At 39.8% G+C, this 17,054-nt stretch overlaps 1 protein-coding gene across 7 annotated transcripts in view; it reads right to left on the bottom strand.

Annotated features, from left to right (window-relative positions):
* Window positions 1–12,925, bottom strand: part of Slco1c1 (solute carrier organic anion transporter family member 1C1) — a 42,022-nt gene extending 29,097 nt beyond the window's left edge. For 4 of the 7 annotated variants that reach the window (XM_036180709.1, XM_036180715.1, XM_036180714.1 and 1 more), the window contains exons 1-4: window positions 12,493–12,924; window positions 8,699–8,851; window positions 7,525–7,666; window positions 1,833–1,965 (exon numbers count right to left, since the gene is read on the bottom strand). In XM_036180709.1, coding sequence (XP_036036602.1) covers window positions 1,833–1,965; window positions 7,525–7,666; window positions 8,699–8,827 — 404 coding nt within the window. In that variant the 5' untranslated portion in view covers window positions 8,828–8,851; window positions 12,493–12,924. Of the gene's footprint in view, window positions 1–1,832; window positions 1,966–7,524; window positions 7,667–8,698; window positions 8,852–12,278; window positions 12,370–12,492 lie in introns of all 7 variants that reach the window. The other 3 variants (XM_036180710.1, XM_036180711.1, XM_036180716.1) reach the window with 3 other exon arrangements.
* Window positions 12,926–17,054: the final 4,129 nt, after the last annotated feature.

Raw genomic sequence — 17,054 nt, 5'->3', positions numbered from 1 at the left:
ACTCATAGGCCAGTTCTAGAGAATGTGTAAAATGCAGCATGACTCTAGAGCTGTTTGCCCAGAAGAAATTCTGCTTTTTCCCTCCAGGTAATGACTCTGACTACAGATTAATCCAGCCCCACTCCTCCACCCCTCACCACTTCATGGGTTTCTTTTTAAGTTGACACATGCCCTTGCTAAATTGTCATGAGCTGGCCATGAAATCACTATGGCTTACACAGACTGGCCCTGAACTTATGTGATCCTCCTGCTTCAGCCTTGGGACTAGTGGGTATTACAGGCCTGTATTATCAGCCCCAAATAATGGCAGAAAATGTTTTGCTTTTCTTTTTTTTCCATGCTGGGAGCTGATTCCGCTTCCCTGGTGTACAGGACAGTGCTTTATTCTGATAAGCCCCAGCCTCCACCATGAATGCTCTTAAGTTGGGTTTTAGTTCTGAACAGCTTTCAAATTCTGACTAGGGTAGTCTATACTGAGCATGTAGAAATCTGTGCCCACTTCCTGTGCCATCCCAAGCTTGTTCATCAGTATCAGTTTTTAAAGCAGTAGTCACAGTCATAATAAACATTTAAACACACCATGTCTGGGTCCAAGGAGACACCTCATCAGTACAGGACCTGCTGTGCAGGCATGAGGTTCTGAGTTCAGACCCCTAGCACCCAGTTAAATGACAGGTGCAGCAGCGGGCATTTAGAACCCCAGTACTGGGGAGGCAGAGCACATCACCAGAGCTCACAATCTGTGACAGTCCCCTAGTCTTTTCACAGTTCTTCCCTTAAGTGTCTTCACTAGGCAGTTGTTGCTTGTCATTCGTGTGTGTGTGTGTGTGTGTGTGTGTGTGTGTGTGTGTGTGTGGTGTGCCTGAGAGTATGTGAATGTGTGTATGATAGCATGCACACCCATGCTCACAGGGAAGCCAGAAGACAGTGCTGGGTGCCTCTGAGCTGCAATTACAGGTGTTTGTGCAACATACAGCTAGTACAGCAAGTGCTCTTAAAGGCTTGGCCATCTTTTCCAGCCCCATTCTCTATAGATAATATCCCTATTTGACATAGCTCAGCACTCTGTATTTGTGTATTGCTTTCTCTTCCTCCTAAGATCCATGAGCTCAGGGACTTCTTTTCATTCCCTTATTCACAGTGTCTAAGATAATGATCAGCATGGATCTATACTATATCAATACTAGATAGATGAGTTAGTGGAGGTTAGAAAAAGAATGTTAAACTCAGCCAGAAAGAGTGGCCCTTAATAATTAGCATCTATGATTGATAAATTTTATGTAAATAACCAAGGTTATTTATTTGAAGAATACAGAATAAAAAGTTTATTTATATAAAACAATGCATATTTACAAAAGCCCACAATCAATGAACAGTGTTGTGAAAAACTGTAAAGAATATCAGATGATGGGGCTGAAGACATGGCTCATGGTGAAGAGCACTAGCTGCTCTTGCAGAGGACCTGGGTTCAACTCCCAGCACCCGTGTGGCAGTTCACAACCAACTGCAAGTGCAGTTCAAAGGCATCCAATGTCCTCTTCTAGCCCCCATGGCACTGCATGCACATCTTGTACAAAGATACAGGCAGGCAGAGCATCCACATATACATATTTAAACAAACACCCACTATCCCAGAACTCTGGAGGCTGAGGCAGGAAGCCTGTGAATTCAATGCCATCTTGGGCTGTCTAGAAAAGTAAGTATCTGTCTAGACAGAGCCACCTAGGAAGACATCTGCCTTATAAAACAAGACAAAATTATCATTTAAAAAAGGAGGAGGAGATCCGCCATTGCAGGAAAAGGTTGGAAACAGATGGACGCTTTATACTTACTTCTCCATGAAGAACTGGGGCGCTGTGATGAGCATCGTTCCCACTCCCATGACTAGGCATCCTGCTCCTATTATTTTTGGCCTGTGAAGTTTGGCACCAAAGTAGCTAACAAATGTGATGACCAGGAGATTCCCTTTGGGGGCAAGAAGAAGCATTCATGGTCTAGGAAACTGTCAACAACAGAAGCGAATAAATGACACACACAAATTGATCGAAGCTTCACTCTAAGGAGACAACTGACCCAGCCTTCCTGTCATGCTGCTTTGTCCCTGTGAGCTAAAATGGCTGCAGGAATTACCTTCAGATTCATGACTCATTCATTCACCTGATCTTTTTTGTCAAAAGATTCCACTTACCATCCCCCTACCACTTTGACCCAACCTAGTCATTTGTTCTTTTAAAAGCATTTTATCCGTAAATTAAATTACAGACAGAGGGCTGGAGGGATAGCTCCTTGGCAAAGAGAGTGTACTGCTCTTACAGAGTTTGGTTCTCAACACCCACACTGTGTGGCTCACTGCTGCCTGTAACTCCAGCTGCAGGGGATTTAGAAGCCCTTATCAGAACTCCAAGGGCACCTGCATTCAAATGCACGCGCGCACACACACACACACACACACACACACACACACACATCCCTAAAAATTAAAAATAAATCTACAAGGCTTCCTCTAGTTGATATTTTTTATTTTTTTTAGTGATTTTGCAACAAATTTTAATAGTTTTCTCCATTCACACGCTTTGGATTAAAGTTTCTATTAGTTTTTCAATTGCTTTTGAAATGTATTTTTGTATTATCTCTAAAGCTGATATTCCCTGAAGAAATGTATTACAAAAACACTATACTTCACTTGAACTGAAATAAAATACTAAACTCGCATTTATAAAATGATACTTTAATTCACAAGACAGGCATTTTAAAAAGTGAATAAATAATATTGGTTTTAAAGTAAGAATTACATAATTCTAAAATAGCTCTAATGAAATGTCATAAATTACTTTTGTATGTATGCATTTATGTGTACACATTCGTGTGTGTGTGTGTGTGTGTGTGTGTGTTGGTGTGTATATGGAGATTAGAGGTCATCTTGGGTGTCAGCCCTCAGATGCTGTCTGCCTTATATCATAAGCAGACATAGGCCTGTGGCTTTCTGATTTAGGCTAGGCTGTGATCCAGCAAGTTGTAACCTGTCTCTACACGTTCATTCTCAATAACAAGAAAGGGTTCAATACCATGCCTGGAATTTTGTTGTTATTTAATATGGATGCAGACATCAAACTCAGGTCTTCATGTTTACATGACACTTTACTGAATGAGCTATCTCCTGAGCTCTATGACTCAACATGTTTTATGGGAATATTTCTCAGGTTCTGTTATATAAAAGAATTCCTAGATGGTGCAAAGAGAGATACAAAGCTCTTAAAAATGTAAACATCTTATCATATCCAATTTCTGCTGCTATGGACCAGGGTTCAGTCAAGGAACCTGTATTTGCAAGGTAAGCTCAACTACAATAGTATGGATCACACCAGCGATACACCATGAGAAGCCTGGGTTAGGGGTGTACATTTTAAGGACCTTTCACATTTTAGCTATAATCATTTGGGAAGTCTCATTGTAGGAACTTCTGTTTAGATAAAGAAGCAAACCCTTCCCCATCAACTGGCTGTGGGGGCCTGACTTTTTGCTGTCCTTGGTGTTCCCATGTTACAGCAGGGGAGGAGCATATTTCCCATCTGCAAGCAATCATCTGGCTTACTACTGTTCAGACATACTGCCAGAGTTAGTCAATTGGAAAATGAGTGGTGAATGTTACAGCCTGAAGGATAATAATAAGGTCGTGGGAAAAGTTGCTTAGAAATGAGGTCTCTGTGCTTGACTCTTGGAAGGTCTTTAAAATTTGCTTAAAAAAAAAAAAAAGCGTGAGAATGCCCATTTGACACTTAAGTAGTATATGACTGGTTACGTCTTTCTGTTTGTGAAGCTTACTTACATTTTATAACAATCCTTTTATAGCTCCATGTACCCTTCACCAAACTCTCACAAGAAGGGACTGGGGTTCAAAGGTGTTTCTTTGTCACATTAATGAATAATGCCATTTCACCACCTGTTCCATCTCCAGGAGTTTAAGTTTCCTGTATGTGCTGTAATAGCAACCTTTCTAAGTTCCCAGGAGAGATACATGAGAAATATATGATGATTTAAAGTCTAAAATAAAAATGAATGGGAACATCTGAGAAGAGGGCCAGGGAGTAATGTGCTGGCTGTATTCAGATCCCCAACACCAACATAAAAGGTGGCATGAAGCTGGCACCAGTAATCTGGTACTGGGTTCAGAGGAGGAGGTGTGGAGATTGGCAAGTCCCAAAGGCTTTCTGGCCAGCCAGCCCAACTACAATGCTGAGCACCAGGTTCAGTGAGAGACTCTGTCTCAAAAGACAATGTGAACAGTAATAAAGGAAGATGCTGGACGTCTACCTCTGGCTTCCACATATGCATGCACAGGCAGAGTATCTGTGTACACATATGCATGTACATGTTTGCACAGATATCACATACATATGTGCATACACACACACACACACACACACACACACACACACACACACACACTGAATTGGATATAAAAATTCTTCCATACTTCACATGACTAATTGATAAATAAATAAGAGGTCCCAGAAGTTTAATAAATGCTTTACCAAATTTACTCCTCAATTTTTTTCTTTTTATGTACACACATTCAAAATTTCAAATCTTAGAAAAGAAAGCAAAGAACTGAAGTTATCTTATGTACCAGAAACAAAGACTGAACAAGGACAGTGTGAGCATTGGCAACTGGAGCCCAAAGTGCAGTTGGAAGGTCAATATCCTATTAGCAAACAGAACAGTGAGTGAAGCCTGCTTAGACTCTTTACAGGAGTGAGACTGGGAGCTAAGAAGAAATCCGTTAATTAAGCCACTATATAACAGGTAGAAGAACCATCTTTTGCAGAATAGAAGACATGTAGTGAATCCCTCAACGCAGCCAGTAAATGAAGTATAAGAAAAACTGAGCCTGGCATGGTGGTGCACACTTCAATCCCAGCACTCAGGAGGCTGAAGCCAACAGATCTATGTTATTTGAGGTCAGAATGGTCTATACAGTGAGTTACATGCCAGCCAGAGTCACAGGATGAGATACCATGTCTCAGAAAATCAAAACAGTGAAAGACAGAAAGAAGAAAGAAAAATGTGCTGAGTAATAAAATTCTAAAGTATGCTTACTAAAAACCATACAAAGCAAATTAATAAGTTAATGAAAATAAAAACCATGCAACAGGTACATTGTTGAATAGTGATGTTTTAAAAGCACTGTATTAAGTCAGAAACAAGAAAATGGTATTAATTATCACAACTTCAATTCAACATAGTCCCAAGGCCAATTGAGTGAAAAGGGCAAAAATCATTGGCATACTTAGGAATCAAATAAATAAATAAATAGCGTCTTCTATTTTGGTCATGTGATTTTCTATTCAGAATATGCTAGAGTTTCTATGGACAATCAATTGAAATTGAAAGAATTTCAATCAAGTTGTTGCATGTATAGATTATTACATATAATATTTGTTGTATGTATGTGGGGGGGGGGTGTATTCACACGTGTGGGAACATGTGTGTGGGAGGAAAGTGCACATGTGTTGCATGTGTGTAGAGACTGGCTGCTGGCACCAGTTTCCATCTTATATATTGAGGTAATCCAACAGAGAGTTCACACCATTTCTAAGCATCTCTAGCACTAAGGTGTTTCTACACAGAAACCAAGAGCGAGGAGAATTAAACTTGCTGATATCTCATTTTCCCTGCCACATCTCCCTCCATCTGTAAGTCTGCCTCTCTCCGCAGGTACTGGCTTCCTATCAATACCCCTTTATTTCCATGATGTAGACTATCACATGACAGAAGGAATTGACACTGTGATATAAGGAACTGGTGTGATTAGGCATTTTAGAACCTTGATATATGAAAGGTCATTGACTAACAGCAATGATGGCCTCTGACAACAAAAAATGCAGACTTGCTATGAGATGTCTCAGCAGGCAAAGGCACTAGTCACCAAGTTGATGACTTGAGTTCAAGCTAGAGAACCAACATGGTAGAAGGAGAAAAATGACTCTCAAGGTATCCTTTGACCTTCCATGTGTACCATGGAACACATGCGCATGCACATGCAAACACAGAGATTAAATTAATAACTAAATAACTAACTAATTATAATCTAAAACAAAAACAAATAAAAGCTTGGGTCCCCTCCCTGCAGAATCAGTACCTGTACTTTAACACTCCCCAGATACCATTATGTCCATTAAGTGTGATTGGCATTGATTCAAGATCTTTGTGAACAAATTAGCTGGAATTCTCTACCAACAAAGGCTGATAGCCTGCTTAGAACACTAGTGCTTGGAATTTTATGGATTAAGACTCAAATTATCTTAGGTCTTCTTAATCTCCTACATAGTAATTTGTCACCTTCCTTTGTGTATGACCTGACATCTTCCTCACCACTAGGTAGGTAAATACCTTTGACTGTATGAACAGATCTCTAGCTTCCACCTTTCCAAAAGCTAATATCATCATCAAGCAGGCTCCTAGCCCAGTACCAGAGGTTTTCCCTACTTTGCTATAACCACCTACCTAGTATTTCCACCAACATGTTTGGAAGCATCTTGATTTATGGCTTTCTTTGTTCTTAAAAAAAAACCTTCATGAAACAGTTACCACATTAGGACACTATTTGGAGTAGCCTAAGTCTGTGTCCCTGGGTTATGGTCATGCATTATCCCCCAAATAAACTATCTCTTATCCCTTTTGAAGTGAGGGCTGTGTTTATTGCAAAAGCCAGAAAGGAAAAGTTTATATGTTCATTGGTCTCACTTTCTCTGTGACATCCCAAGTTACAAATGAAATCAAAATAGCAAAATTAAAAAAAAAAAATAGAAGATTTAAATATTCCTCACATTTGAGGTAAAGTTGACACTAAAGCAGTTAAGAGACTTCCCTGCAATTTTATTTGTCCCAAACGGCATCAGTGACCACTGAAGGGATTATTTTATTTACTTTGAAAAGGCACTAAATGTCTCACATTTCTATTAAACCAGGGAGCAGACTAACTGGAACCACACTTTCAAATCAGTCATTGAAGTCACTCTTTGAAGAGGGAGTCTAAGCAATTGCTAAATAGAGGCTATGTAATTGTAAGTTTTTACAGTCTGCTCTGCTCTTCTGTTCCTGCTGATAGAATAGAATCCCCTTTCTCTCTTTCACAGCTACTGTGCAGAAAAATACATAAGTATCTACTTCTTAAATATTTGGGCTACATTTTGGCAGAGTCCCTCTGCATGTTCCTATATTCTCATTCCTCCAATAGGTGCTTCCCACATATCACAAACCCAAATACCAATCAGCACCCCATCTTCCTCTAAGAAAAGTATCCTCTGAGATATGTAGCTGAGTCATCTAAGGTGTCCATTTGGAAAAACTGGAGGCAGGGAAATTGTTATCAGTTGCCTACTCTGTCAAAGAATGGGTTTCCATTATGTAGCATAAGGTCCTGGCAGATTTGTCCAAATAGGATTTTACAGGTGGGATCTCAGCAGACAATGAAGGATGATATTGAGCAGGTTAAAGAGAAAGTCTGGCTTCTGTAATACCTACCGATTTCAAAACTACCATCAATTATTCCCACCAGAGAGGAAGAGATATCAAACCTTCTCTCTATCTGAGTGATGGTGCTCTTCAGATAGCCTTCTGCCAATGCTTTGGCAAAGTAAACAAAAGACAGGGCACCCAAGAACACCTGGAAAACATGAAAGGGCACACGGAGTCTGACTAGCTTGGCATAGCTCAGAAGTTACTAAGGAAACAAAATTCAAGGAGGAGCAATGTTGAACAGCAAGTGTGTTACCATTGACAGTTTGATTCAAGTACTGTTGCAGCTCTAATTAGTCTCAAGACCATGCAGCTTTCCTCCCCTCCCCCAAAACAACCCCTCCAAATTACTTGGCAGTTGAAATGCAAGCTGATTTTCATGTAAATTGCATGCAGGATTCCATCTCTCCCCTAACCCTCCAATAAAGACATTAAAGAGAGTCTGGCTTTGAGACTATCAATGAATGGCGTGGAAAAAGCCATAGATGGGTAAGGAAATGAAAGAAGTGAAAATCATAACCCATACATGTGCCATCTTCTCACAAGTCCAACCTTGCCTATTATACATTTTGAAATCAAAATCCTGCACCACCAGGGAACATCCTACACTGAAATGTTCAGTCTACTTTTTTTGTTTGTTTGGTTTTCTTGAGACCAAGTCCTTTAGATATGTACTTGTTAACTTCATTCTTAATTTTTCAGTGGTTCTTCGGTATCTGGTTATATTTTAATAGATGTGTTTTAATTATATGTGTAAAGTAGTATGCATGCAAATTCAGTTTCATATTTATTAAAATACAATATTATGTTGTTTTGTTAATAGTATTTGCTGTAAAGAAGGGAGACTTGCATCATGCAGATACCTGTCCCTTTCTGTGTAACAAGAAAAGCCAAAGTTTTCTTTCTTAGAAGGAAAACAGTGTGGGTATGTTTAGTACAACACATAGTGCAGGGCAGTGCTTTAACAAACGTCTCTTCCCCGTCTCCCGTTTGTATAAGAAGACCTTCAAACGAGTCCACGAAATTCATCTAGCCTGCAAAAATGATTCCACTGCTTGGCCAGTGGGCTTAATAATTTACAGTTAAGAGCCTATTTTCAAAAAGAAAGCAATTTCCTCTTCTAGCTGAATTTTATCTGGAAGGAAGTCAGCATATAAACTACACCCAAGCCTTCTTCTACCTTGAGTTCGCCACAGCACGGTCGTGCTTCCTCTGGGGACGGATGCCCCACTTTAAGGGACTGACTTCTAACAGGACGCGCTGGATTTTTGTGGAACAAATGGGCGTTTTTCTTGGATGAAGTGTCCATTATGAAAACGTTCCTTATCCCAGCCTGTCAAAGTTGATTTTAAAAGGAAACAACAATTTAATTCCGATCTACATAATTTAAAAACGTTTCCATTTCACAGTAGACTACAGTTCTATAGGTATAATTTAAAGGGTCACTATCACATCTTACCACAGTACGTTGGCAACATTTTTCAATTAAAATCAGACAGGATATTTGATTAACGAATCCAGCGTTCCTTTTCAATCTCTTCACTTTGAGCCTCATTATAGCAAAGAATAAATTTCCATGTTGCCTTTGGAATAAATAACGAGGCAGAAATTTTCTGACTTTGTGGTCTCGCCAGACTAAACTGGGCGCGAGCAGGAAGAGGAAGAGAAATCCAACCTCTTGAATATTGATTCATTAGAATTAAGGCTTCCAAGACTCATGAACAGCAGAAGCTGACACCATCCCAGACCCCTGAAGCACCTTAGCATTCCCATGGCACCAGAGCAAGGATTAAAACGAAGCAAAAAGGAAGAGGTCCAATTTGTGTACCACTTGGCTAATGAGGAAGGAATGTGAACGATGAAGTTCTAGTGCCTGGACTGAATTTAGATGAAAGGACAGGCTTTAGTTTGCCTTAGAGGAAGGGAAACCCTCCCCATGCTTAATTCCCACCCTCCCCTCTCTCTTCCTCCTGACCAAACTCCTAACAGTTTTGCACAGTCTGACCCTATTTCTCCCTGTTAACATTAATATTTACACATCCTGTGCTACACTTTGTTAGCTTTCTACATGAGCCAGAGTTTGTCTGATAATCTAATGCATGCCACAGGATTCAAAAATTAAAACAGCATGGCTGTCCCTATTGGTTACAAGATGCCCCTTTGTACACAAATAGAGGTTTTCTAACCCTCATTACACTGACTGCAGAAATAATATTTGGAGTAAAACTTCATGCATGTGGTAGAATTTAGGATTGTTCTGCTTATGTATATACAATCTTGAACTTGTTAGCCAATTCTTCTTCTTGGTTTATTAAAGTTCCATCATTTGGTGTCACAGATAGCATTTCATATTTGAAAAGAAAATCAAGGAATGATGGCATGACTCATTTTGAAACACAAAAGTAACAGCAGACAACCTTAACAATTTACAAATGAAGTAGATGTCTTTATTCTTTATTTTATGGGAAACATACAAGGTTTAAAAGAGAGGGGCAGGGCTTTTCAAAAATACTATAAGACATAAAGTAAATGGCAGGGTGCTTTATCAAGAGATCACCTCTAAGGGAAGTAAGCATAGAAAGAAATGGATTCACTGATGTTATTCATTTGATACAACTGAAAAGACCATTATGAAGTTTAATGAGGACAGCATAAAAAGACAAACTTCAGAAAAAACCTATAGATAATAAACTCCCCCAAATATTACCAAAACAAAATCAATTGCTCAATACTTTAATGGGATTATTCTAAAAAAAATCAGAAATTGAGTGGTAATAGTGGTTGATAACATTCAACATCCATTCCTGATAAAAACAACAATAACACAACAGTAACAGAAACAAAATCAGAACTCTAAAAAACACTGTTACAGGCTGGGGTACCAATTTTACCTACCTACTAAATTACTGAGATTGGATATTCAAAACAATGCTGTACAAGAACAGTCAAACTCTACTTGAAAAACACAGGCTCCTGCAATGTTGAGTAGGTTTCATTTCAACAAGTCTACCCAGTACCTTATGGAGAACATCTTGAAATAGTCATTGTTTAGGATGAAAAATATCCAAATAAGCAAATGATCTAAATAGCCAACAAATTATGGTGATATCTCACAATGAAGTCTTAAAAACCACTGGGAGGTAAGGTGAAGAAGTAAATACAGAAATTGAACAGAGAAGAATTTATTTTTAAAACAGTGTGACAAACAGAATGATAAGAAATGAACTTACACGCAGAGAAATAAAGTTTCAGCAACTTCCGTGAAAACGCATTATTTCTGGTGAATGGCATTGCAGAGAAGTTGGGTTTTGTTTTGTTTTGTTTTTTGAGACAGGGTTTCTCTGTGTAACTTTGTGACTTTCCTGGAACTCACTCTGTAGCCCAGACTGGCCTCGAACTCACACAGATCCACCTTCCTCTGCCTCCCCAGTACGGGGATTAAAGGTGTGTGCCACCACCGCCCAGCGAGCAGAGAAGTTTTTAATGTTAATTAAGTCTATACATATCTTCTAGTTTTTTCATAATAAATATGCATTCTACATAAAAATATTATGACACTAGAAACCTAAAAATATCACTACATAAAAACATATAGCCAGAAAGATTTTAAAACATAAAAGGTATAATAGTAAATTTACAACTCAGAATATGATTCTTTCCAGAAACTATATAATTAAAATTTGCCCTTTTAAGGGACTATCAACCTACTTCCTCCTATCAGACAAGATTTTGAAGCTGTGAACTAGATTATGCAACAACACATCACTTGAAGTGAATCTTTCAAAGAGCAAATGGTTAGATTATCAGCTGCTTATGCCAAACAGTAAAACATACTGGAAATAATATCTTTGGAATTTGAGATGTTTAAGTGTGCTATCTTCTTGTATCTGGATGTGTTGACACAATCATTCTTATTGTGAACGGGTGGTGAGGACAAAGAGCAGGCACCCTGGTCTGGGTCAATATTGTGATTGGACAAAGTAACACTCTTAAAAAATTGACACTACATAGTATTGCTGAAGCAAAACTGCATCTTAATGGCTAATATGCAAATCAGCATGACGGCAGTATGCTCTAAGCAGGTTTCAGCTCCTTCTCTTCCTCTGCATTTGTATAGCAGGACTAGAGCACAGTTTAGAGGAATATGCATCTGATATATCCTTGGTCCACTTGAGTAGATTTTTCAATAATAAAAAGGCAGATGCCAAAGTTTCATTTAATATTCTAGGTTAGGGCATACATACTCCAGATTCTAAAGCAAACAAGCCAAGCTGGTAGCATTTTAAAAAGCTGAATTCTCTGTTCACATGGGTTGGTTTGAGAATCTAGTCTTTAAATGAGTATAGATGGCCAAGGTCAATAAAGTTAGTCACACATATATGCTCTGGACCAGCTTTGTGCAGCCACCCTGCATGGGCTGTCACAGAGGTCAGACAGTAGCCACACCCAGCCCTCCCCTCTCAACAGCTCTGCACCAGCCAGGAGCTCTGACTCCTCAAGAGCTTAAAAACAAACCTCCTTTCATAGAATACTGACCTCCCACCCCTAACAACAAATGATTTTACTGTCAGATTCACACTTCATAAGCACTACTTCTATTCAGAGTGATATATGCATATATTGTAATCTTTAAAATAACCCCCAAACTTCAAAATCATCTTATCTACTTAAGATTTGGCTAAGAGCAGTTGAGGTTTCTGTCAGAGGCTACCCAACTAATAAGCATCAAAGCCCGAATTCGAAAGCAGATCTGAATTTACCTGGCTTCTCCCACCAGAAAGACTTTCCTATTTGACCCAGCTGACAAGGGAACCCACTGCCTTTTACTGAAGTGTCATGGAAATGAAAGTCCTGCAGAAATCAATGTCAAATTATCAACTTCTATTGTAGGAGAGCAAAGCATAATGCTCACACAATTAAAAAACACTAATAAATGAATAAATTAATTAATTAATAAAAAGAACCCATTCTTACCTGGAGGTAGAGATCAAAGCTGGCCAGTTCTCAGAAAGTTCAGCAAAGGCTAAATGACGGGGCACAGCCTCAAGGAAGAAACTGAGGCAACACTTCACAGCAGTTCCCAGTAGTTCTGGCAAGTTAAGAGAACTGGTGGGCGCAGACAGAACAGATTAGAGAAAAGAAAAGACCGAGGGTCTGGTCTCACCGGGGCAATCTTTCTCTTTCGCCTTTCCAGTTGGCCTCGTTTTTTTTCTGGCAGTCTGGAGGGAATTGGGCACCCTGGCAAGGGCACTGTCCTGCGTCTCAGCTCCCAGGGTGCAGAGAGCGCTGGAGACTTTGAGCCATTTCTTTGCAAATTGCAGAAAGTTTAAGGCCACACGTGATAAAGCTTTGTTTATAGGAGAAAGAGGAAAAAAGAAAAGACCACTGTGATTTTTTACTTGCTGATCCCAGAAAACACAACTCCACAGGGGGTAGGAGGGATAGGGAAACTGGAGCCAGGACAGGGGAAGGAAGTTTGTAACAAAGACCCCCACCCCCCCTTTCTTCCAAGCAGTTCTCCAGCCAGCCGTTCCTTAGGGATATAATGGGCTAGTCTTGTTTTGCTGCATTTGTTTGTTTGCTATTATTTGAAAAAAAATATTCTTGGGCTAATTCCTGGCGTGGTTTCCTCTCCCATTGGGATTCTAGAATCCGCAGGAACACTTTCAGGTCAGAATCAAAGCTCTTCAGGCTCCTTCCAGGTGGAGTTCATTCTCAAAAGAAAAAAAAAAAAAAAAAATCAGTAGCTTTCACCCACCCCTTGATTCGTGAAATCTGACAAAATAGCAGCTTCATTTTTGTCATTCGATTGTGTATGCTACCTAAGCCTGAATGAAGAGAATGCCTTGCTCTGAGAAATTGTGCAACTCAAATAAATTATTTTCCCAAGAGAATGATTTTTAGAGGATTTTGAACAGTATGAGTTTACATTTTGTTTCCACCTGTATGGGAATTTCCACCGGGATTCTCCAAGGTTCAACTTGTTCTTCCAGGGCTGTAACTCTGAGCAGGCCACTTACTCTCAACATGTTCTGCTATGGAAAACTGAGATTTCTCGTGATGAACGTCATGCCCATTACATGTGAAAGCCCCAAAGGAGCTAACAGTGCTTTATCACAGATGCAATTCCAGTTTCCACGGTGGTCAGGATGATTAACCACCATTTTTAAAAATTAATTTTTGTTTTTATGTGTATGTGTGTGTGCTTCTGTGAGTTTATGTGTACTATATGCATGTAGTACCTGCCTAGTCCAGAAAAGGGCACTGGATATCCTGCTGTGGATATTGATCTGTATAAATAAAATGCTGATTGGCCAGTAGCCAGGCAGGAAGTATAGGTGGGACAAGGAAAGAGGAGAATTCTGGGAAGTGGAAAGCGAGAGAGATTTGTCCTGACTGAGCCAGACAGGAAAACTCTAACTACAATATCCTGAAACTTGTAGCATGAATCTTAAAGGTACTTGTTATTAAAACAAACCTGAGGCCAGTTATTGGGGTGAATGCTGGAAGAAGAGAAGCAGAACAAGCCACAGCTTCCTCACCTCGCCAGTTCCTCAGCTGATCCTGTTTCCTCAGACTGGAAGCTTCTGAGTCCTCATCCAAATGAATCTCAGCTGAACTGTGCTGCTCAAAGCCTATAAGCTTAAGCAGCCAAATACTTCTAGTTTCTGGTCTTCATGCCTCATATATCTTTCTGCTTTATACCATCACTTTCTGGGATTAAAGGCGTGAGTCACCATGCTTGGCTGTATCCTTGAACAGATGGATTTCTGCCTCTGGAACGCTAGGATTAAAGGCGTGTGCTACCACTGCCTATCCTCTATTTTAATATTGTGGCTGTCCTGTTCTCTGACCCCAGATAAGTTTATTAGCATGCACAATATTTCAGGGAACACAATACCACCACAGAAACTGGAGTTAGACATGGTATTGTGAGCTGCTATGTGAATACTGGGAACCAAACCCCAATCCTCTGCAAGCGCAGCAAGTGCTCTTAACCACTGAGCTATCTCTCCAGCCCCATTAACCAACAATTTAAAGAGTACATTTTATCACAAAGTAATAAAACAAGAAGCAAAGAAACTTGGATTTACCTTAAACTTTACAAACAAACAATGGACTGTGTGTGGTGTGGCATGCTCTTAATCCCAGCATTCTGGAGGCAAAGGCAGATATATCTCTGAGTTCAAAGCCAGCCAGGGACATATAGTAAGACACTGTCTCAACAAAAGAAGAGAAGAGAAGAGAATTGAAACAATGAAGAGAAAGCAATGGTGTTTGGACTGTTTTTTTGACTAAGTTCTTTATTTTAGCAATCAAACTGGGCTTTGCCATCAGAAGTAGGGGTCAAACATCTTTGTAAGTAGATATCAAATATCTTCCAGTATGTGCACAAGTGGCCATTGGCTATCAAAGGGGGAATGGTATATGCCAATCAAAGGGACTCAGGACTTATTAATCTTTATCAAAAATAAAGAAGTAGTAATTCTCCCCTATAATATAATTTGGACTATTTCAGTGTTTTTCAAACCACTCTCTAACAGGACCCTTTTTTCTTACTTTTACAATCTGTAGTCAACATGACTACAGAGAATGTAGCTAAGTTTCACATATTCCTTAGGGCTTCTGGAACACAGCCTTGTATGGATCGTATCCTACTTCACACTCTTATTCTCACCTTCAAATTCTGGAGCCCCACTCCTTGAACTGTGCATTGAGACACCAAATGGGGTTGCCTTCGTCAATAGCAGGGATCACACACACACACACACACACACACACACACACACACACACACAAAGTGCCAACAGTACAAAGTTTCTGAGTGCTTAAAGGTCAGAGATAATTCAGAATCAAATGGGTGCCAAATGGGAGGTGCTTGTGCAGAGTTCAGCAGCGCTGTATCTGAGACTCTGCTGAAGCTTGGCTCTGCACATACATACATCATGGCCATTGGGCCTTGAGCATGCCTGTGTGGCCACAGTGCCCACACATGCGGTTTGAAGCACAGGCTCAGATTCCAGGCAATTTTATGTTATGTGTTGGCAGTTTTAACCACAGGGCTGAGTTTTCTGCTCTTATAGAAGCAAAGTGGTTTAATTAGAGAAAGCACAGACTTTTCATGGTCTCCTGTATCTTTCTTTAGTCTGCATCAAAGTATCATATATTTATACTGCATCATGCTAAAATGTTTGAGTTTTGAAACTTTATGTTTGAATTGCTGACTTGAATTTCATTTTAAAAGTTCCTGAAATTAATTTTGGTTTGTAATTAGGACAGAATTTCCAATAATTTCTGAAATGACCCTAGCATACTTTTGCCGTTTTACACCTTATATTTCTATAAAAACCCATTCTCAGCATTGGTGTTCCTAAAATGAAAGTTTCAATCAACTCTAAAAACTACTAAATATGCTCTCTATCCTGCAGTATCAAATATTTAGCCAAGACTTTATTTTTATGTAAAACAAACAATCATCTCATTAGAATGCAAATTTGCTTTAATCTTTTACATTTGGTAAACTTGTAGGTATACCAAAGAATTGCTTTGAAATAAATTTATTTATGATTTGCCATCAGTAAATGTTGGATTTATTTGATACATGTGCATATCTGGGTCATGTAAAAATTTCCCAGGAAAACAAGTGTGAACAGAACAAACAGTAAGGAACTTTTCTCTAGGTAGATCAGAAGTCAATGAAGAGTCCTGGCATCTCTGAGACAGCCATTCAGCTCTGCCCCTGTGCTGAGAAACCTCTGGTGGAGTGTGGAGTGACTGAATCTAATACCTAGGGCTGCAGTGAGGGCTTGACCAAAATAAAACAACAGAACCACAATGTGACTCTCACTCTCTTGCTCTCTCTTTTCTCACTCACTCACTCACTTGGCTCTTGCTCTCCTGAGCATAGGCATGTGTGTCTTAGTTCAGGTTACGTTTCCCGTGATGAAACACCATGATGAAAGCAAGTTGGGAAGGAAAGGGTTTATTTGGCTCACATTTCCATGTCACAGTTCATCTTCAAAGTCAGGATAGAGCAGGAACCTCGAGGCAGGAGGGCATGGGAGGGAGCTGTTTACTGGCTTGCAGTCCATGGTTTGCTCAGTTTGCTTTCTTATAGAACCCAGGATCACCAGCCCAACAATGGCACCACCCACAAGGGACTGGACCCTTCCCATCAATCACTAGTTAAGAAAATGCCCTACAGCTGGATTTTATGGAGGCATTTACTCAATTGAGATTTCCTCCTCTCAGATGATTCTAGCTTGTGTCAAGTTGACATAAAATTAGCTGGCACAGTGTGTCAAGGAGTGGGTAGGTCTAGTCATATCTGAGAACTATAGAGGAGGCTCCTTCCTTGCCTCTTTCACCTCCTGTGTCCAGTCAGGATTTGGGGCTTTCTGTGGTGAATGGAATCATGGAGGTAATCGCTGTCTCTGATATTGATAGGGAAATATCTGACTGTCTTTAAAAGCAGAGAAACCTTTCTTGGTTCTTGTATTTGGCTTGGGAAATTGCAGTCCTAGAAACTCAATGGC

Source organism: Onychomys torridus, chromosome 3 (assembly GCF_903995425.1).
Source record: "Onychomys torridus chromosome 3, mOncTor1.1, whole genome shotgun sequence".
Taxonomy (NCBI): domain Eukaryota; kingdom Metazoa; phylum Chordata; class Mammalia; order Rodentia; family Cricetidae; genus Onychomys; species Onychomys torridus.
The sequence above is the reverse complement of the archived record's forward strand: the minus strand, read 5'-3'. Positions and strand labels throughout refer to the sequence as shown.